We start from the raw sequence: 6,543 nt of genomic DNA on the forward strand, positions 1-6,543 counted from the left end.
TCTCGAACCAAGGACTCATTAAGACTCCTCTGACCAAACCTGCCTCTCTGCCTACCCCTACAGAGAAACGGCATGGTGGTGGTGGTAGTAGTAGTATCTGAACGTATTTCTGTGTATACTATTTATAACAGCTGTTCACATGTTCGTAGAAAGCAAAGAAAATGATAAAAAAACCTTTTTATAGATAAAAATAAAATTGTGTTTTAAACACCACTAATTTTTTTCGAAGATTAATATTTCTTGACTAGATATTCAACCTTTTCCGCTAAAACACACTAAAAGTTTGAGTAAAATACAACAAGTCTACCATTTTATTCTCAACACAATGTGTGATGTCTTAAATTATTATATATTCAAATAAGTTTTGGATAAAATAAGGTTTTTTTAAATCAAATTAAAATTGAAAAGTACTGAAACACGGAGGATATTTTTGTAAAGGTATTTATTTTGCACATATAAATATAATAGATATTTACAACAGCGATCCTTAATATTTTCAAATACAAAATAAAACTTTTTGGTAATATTTATAACTAGAAAGTACACGAAATTGGACCTTAAGGTAAATGGTAACCGTTTGGTTAATATAATAATATATAATATAACGAACCCCGTAAAAATACTGCTAAACCGAAATAATTTTGAGATTCATAATCACGGGATTGCCGGGAATTCAACCCCATGTTACTCGTAAGTAAATAATTTAGATCACCGAATTTTGGAATAAAAATAATAAACTTTCAGTTTTTTTAAATAGAACTAAATTAGATATTATTTTAACTGATTATATACACTTTTATACACTAGCTTCAGATTAGCAGAAAAACAAATAAGGGAGAAATAGTTTAACGACATAGTGTCATTCCAAGATTAAGTATCCATCCGATAAATCAGCCCAAAGCTGTCCAATAGTTAAAGTATAATAAACATAAAAACAAATTCAGTCCTCGACCTTTCCTCCAATCCTCGTTTCTCTCACACTTTACCGCTATCCTTTATGTATAAATTTATTGATTTTTTTACAAGGACACAACTGGATTCTACACATAGTAAGCTGTATATAATATATAACAAAATTTAAGTTTTTTACACTGCCAAACTCTTTCTAATACAGAAATCAATAAAACATATTACGTATTGAGGTATGTTCATACAAATCATGAAATTTTATAATGTAAATGTACGAGGATAATTACATACACTTAAATAAATATAACAAATTCCATAGTTCAAGCAAAATACACTACGTTTTGAACTAACATAAAGTATGTAAGATATATTTACTTTAGTACTGGGTGTTATCATATACAAAAATGCGGTTCTCTAACATTACAACAATACATAATAATGAGCTGAATAATATTGAGCCATTGTAAATAATGTTTAGTCTAAGGAATCAGCAGTCGGAAACGATCATTTCCAACAGAAGTCTTAATTTCAAGTAAAAAGCAAACATTATCATATGACCAGAGCTGCACGTACCACGAGATGCGTGACACGCGCCACCCAGTACAGCGCGACACACACCGGTTGCGGGTCTCACGGACTTGAGCGCTAATATATGTATTATATATTCACGTAAAATAACAAAACAAACAAATGGGTTTCTATGTATTGTTCGCTCACAGTTGCGCGGCATAAGCCACGACCATCGCGAGTAGTTTCTTCTCGACCAATTAACAACTGTCTCAGATGGTTACGTCATCCCAACCGACTGCCGCGAGGCGAACTCACTGGTAAATAACTAACGAAAACAAAAATGCTACCAGCGACACGGCGGCGGGGGCCGCGAGGCCGCGGCGCTCCGCTCCGCTGGTCTTCGTCTGCGTCCTCTCCGCGGAGGCCTTGCTGGCAGGAGCCACGACCATCGTGTTCTCCGTCTTCTTGAACATGTCTTCGGACGGTCCGTACAGGTAGCTCCTGGTTCCCACGTGCGACCGAAGAATCCGGTAATTCACTTCATCGGCGTTTACTTTTCCAGCGATAAAATTGAGCAACTTGTTTACTACGACATAAAGGTTTCCGTCGAGGTCGAAGCCGAACCTGTCCGGCCACTGAATGTAGTTAGGATCTCTGGCAATGATGTGCTGATCCGTAGCGAAGTTTTTCCTGCTATCCCATTGCGCGATCGAATGGTTGCCGACTAGACCGTAAAAAAGGAAACCCTCCTCATCCATAGTCATGCCATCTGTCTGGGAAGGCTTTACGCCCATATCGACAACGTATTGCGCGATCGATTGAGGAGGCTGTGACGCCAGAGTCTCATTTTTGAGGGCCGACGACCCTATCGAATATAACTTGAAGCTAGCCAGAGGGCTGAAGTAAACATTTCTTTCCACTTGTCCATTGGGCTTCACATACCTCGGACCCATCGCGATGCCGTCCACGTTTGTCGGAAGATCCTGATTGGTTTGGTTTAGGGTAAAATGCATCGCATTTTGTGCGGCGCGCATAGAATTTGCTTCCCGGATTTTCCACGAACGGCTGTCTTTTCTGTTGAAAACAATGATTCCCGGATCCGCTCCGCTGTTGTCGGTTATATACGCGTATCCCGAATCAGAGTCGTCCACTACCAAATCGCTCAGGTAACTCGTGTTGGAGGCCACAGATTCCGGGAAAGTATACTTGACGAAGGAGTTTTTAGTATTATTCAGATCGATCAAGGTTATGGTGGGTGGGCAGATAGGAGCTGTCGAGTTGGCAGGGTTGAGGGTGGAAGTTCTGCCGTTGTCTACGATCCACATGGTGCCCATTTTGTCGATTTCCACACTCTGGACAGATTGGAAGGCTTTGCAGTCTCCGATAGTATTGGCGGCCCAGGAGGGGAAGGGTTCCAGAGCCGGACTGGTGTCGTTCTGCTGCGGGGAGGACGGGATCCAGGCCAGGGTCGCGGGCACTCCGCCCTTCATCCTGGGCAGCGTCAGGTAGAGCCTGTCACCGTGGGACTTGATACCGGCGACGATAACGTTCTCCTTGATGTACTTGCCGGTCGCGATGGCATCCTGGCGGTCGGAAGCGTTGGTCCACTTGAAATCGAAAGTGTTCCACTCGTACACTACGCGGAACTGTTCCCTCTTACGGGAGTGCACGGACCCGGCACCGCACACTATCGCGAGAACGAAGAGATGAGCTAGGTTAATGTTCCCCATATTGACATAGATCGGGGCGCGCGTTTATAGCCGTGCGTCGTGCGAAGCGACTGACGAAGTGACGATCGTTAGACGGATGGCGCCGAACTGGGCGGCTGGCGCGGGTCGCGGGCGGCGGCGCTCCGCTGGTGGGAGCCCCCCCGCCCCGCGCCCTCCGCCCCGCGCCCCGCACCCCCGCCGCTCCGCCGTCAGGCGCACAATGTAAACAAAAATACACAGATCCATCTCCCATTGACCATTTACATCGCGTAGTAAATATTTACGAAAAAATTAACGACATTGAAGCATATTCAGGAAAAACCAAAAAAGTGGAAATTATTATTTCTACATTCAAAAATACTTCAATAAAAAAATTCAATATTTTCGAGTTAACGTTTTTGCCAGTACACCCACGATATCTCACATGCCAAAATTAGAATAATTTCATCTCTACCAAAGTACCTGAAACACAACCATTTTATGGATATACCGTTAGTTGAAATACTTTTTTTTATTGAATTAAATCGCAATTGGTAGGAAGCGAGCCCGCGACACCAGATTCGAGTCCAGCGTCTACCCAACTGCGCCACGGCGCCTGTCATATATTTATACATTTATTTAAAATAGTGTTTTGTATAAAAATTTCATTTTGTCTTTATGAACCGTTTATATACTATTTTCCAATCATATGTTTATTTCAAATCAATAAGCAGGGAAATATTACATACAAGTAGTTATACATTAATTGAACATAAAACATGTGTTTACTCAAAGGTTTTTAAGTCAATAATATTTCTTTAAGTCGGTTATGGCAACAAAATAGAAAAATACTGTTCCATGAAAGTGGTGAGAAAAATCGTTATTGTATCGTGAATATAGTTTACAAGGAAGTGAACTCTTTAACCTGTTGATTCTATAGTGTACAGTTTCTGTATCATAAATAAACCGATTACAGTTTTCTCAATCTACAATATAGTACATGTGGCATTAAAGTAACTGGATTTAAATAAACATACATATTTAAATAAACCGGATTTAAATGAACATAGTTATGTTATTTCGAGAAATAAAAAAAAACTTTGTGTTCTGATCCACTCACATTTTTATTAACCAACTAGTTTCGGCAACAACCTGTTGCCCTCTTCAGGGTTTCATTTATTCACTAGTTGTTTAATAAAAATGTGAGTGGATCAGAACACAAAGTTTTTTTTATTTCTCGAAATAATATATCAATATGATCCACAAAGTTAATGCTTTCAATATTCAAAACAGAACATAGTTATCTTCAACGTATTACAGATAATATGGCTTGATTTCCTTATATAAAAAAAATAATAAAACCCTTTTCCGCACCCCAATGGTGCATAGGGCACTGCATTATATAACGCAGTGTTATCTTGATCGTTTACACATGAAGGAAAGGTGATCAGCCCTCTGCTTCAGGTACCAGTCCAGGGTAATATTGAATAAATATTACAGTAAAAAATTCACTTATATTTATTTGACCCCCCCCTAGGGATGGAACCCGGGACCTCCAGAACGGTAGCCAAGCGTGCTGACCATTACACTACGGAGGCAGACGATATATATTTCGACTTATATTTCGATAAAAATATACATATATTGATCGATTCGTTTGATTTTATTAGACGATTGAGGACATCCCGATTTATGTTATCCTAACTAGGATGACTAAATAATACATTCATAACACAACTAAATAAAATTCACGGTAATCGATACGTTGAATTACAGGTATCATCCTCTTCCAAGACCAGATTCACGAAATTCCTGAAATTTTCGGGTTTTAGTTTACTTCTTCTGGGCGTGTCATGTCAGGTCCCCTGACGGCGACCATCAATTGAGAGTAATTATCCCTTAGTTAACTGTTTTATGTTAAATATTTATTCCCCCATGAATATGACATATTTATTGAAAAACAGTTTCTCCGAATCATTATTCCATCCAATAATTTGTAATCACAATATTTTGAGTAACGTAAACCTGTTATCATTCATTCATATTATCAAAACAATTTTGTTTTGATAACAGGAATGAATGATAATATAGCGTACGAACTAAACGTGTTTCAAAACAAAATCCAAATACAAATATGTGATACAAAAATAACGTCAAAAATACTATTATTAATTTCATTTAATTTCGAGTGAAGCAGAGGAAACAAGTTCGTTCAAGGAAATGGTATGGTAAGGAAAGGGTCCGAAATCGGTATGGCGTAGGTGACGTTATCCACGATAGAAGGACCTATAACCTGAGGACGAGGAGAGCTGATCCTAACAGTCTACAAAGACGATAAGTTGGTATGGAACCAGGAAAATTTCACAATTATCAAAAGAATAATTATCATTAAAACTTATTTTTATATATTTCATTTCAAACGTATTTTTCATCAAAATGCATTATTACTTCCTACAAAAAACAACAAATTTATTCGCAAATAATTACAATGACCATAATAGTTCAGTGTTACCTTCATGTTATATTTTCTAATTTTTTATATTTTCTCATTTGTTTATTTTAAATATGCTTCTTACCTTATGTTTTTCTCATTTATTTATTTTAAATATGCTTATTATGCCCATTTATATTACCTGTTTATTGTTTTTATATTTTGCCATGTATAAGTATTAGTTCTGGTAATTTAAAAAAAAAATTGTTACTTTATTATTTGTGATCCAGTCGTGATCCCATGTCCCAAAATGAGAAACAGAAATTACTCATCGGGAATATTATATAATATGTATATATGACTTATGTATGTAATATGTTTTGAAATAAATAAAATGTTAACGTTGTCGCTACAACTCATTAAAAACATTTTTCAGAAAAATCTTTAATTTTTTTTAAGAAATAAATAAAAAGAGATCTATAAAAATATTAAAAATAATAATAAAATCTCTCCAGAAGACCAAATAATATTGACGGAAAAAGAAAGGAAAAGGAAGGTGGCCAGTATCTGTCAGGTGCCTGTATTTAGAGGTACATACAAACGTAGCTAAATTGCACATTCATACACGATACGATGAATGATATAATGATTCAACAATTGCATGTATTACGGTATGATTATCGTGAATTATGTCATCATACTTGAATACTTTGATATTGTCAAATGTGAAACGAGGTCGTGGTTTGCAAATTGATTATGTTCCTAATAAATTAAACTTAACGATGTCCATGATATGATATGATAGCTATAAATGGATAAAGAATGCGATCGATTACAATATGCTAATACATTTTGTATTGTTTTACGTCAAGGGGCTCTTGTGCGAGTATAGCCATGCAACCCCGTGTGCCGTATTCATTGTTGCCTTATAGTCATATTTGAATTTTCTTAATTACTTGAAACTTTTATTCCGCTGGTATTTTCTTTATCATATATCAGTAATAT

The 6,543-nt window shown here is 37.1% G+C and overlaps 1 protein-coding gene across 1 annotated transcript; it reads right to left on the bottom strand.

The window, feature by feature from the left end:
• Positions 1-425: 425 nt before the first annotated feature.
• Positions 426-3,273, bottom strand: LOC148301997 (dopaminechrome tautomerase-like). The gene has a single exon (XM_088272340.1). The coding sequence runs from the start codon at positions 3,147-3,149 to the stop codon at positions 1,731-1,733; it is 1,419 nt and encodes a 472-aa protein (XP_088128466.1). The 5' UTR covers positions 3,150-3,273; the 3' UTR covers positions 426-1,730.
• Positions 3,274-6,543: the final 3,270 nt, after the last annotated feature.

The sequence above is a fragment of the Brachycentrus maculatus genome, unplaced genomic scaffold (assembly GCF_059751285.1).
Source record: "Brachycentrus maculatus isolate JH-2025_06_01 unplaced genomic scaffold, ASM5975128v1 h1tg000494l, whole genome shotgun sequence".
Lineage (NCBI taxonomy): Eukaryota > Metazoa > Arthropoda > Insecta > Trichoptera > Brachycentridae > Brachycentrus > Brachycentrus maculatus.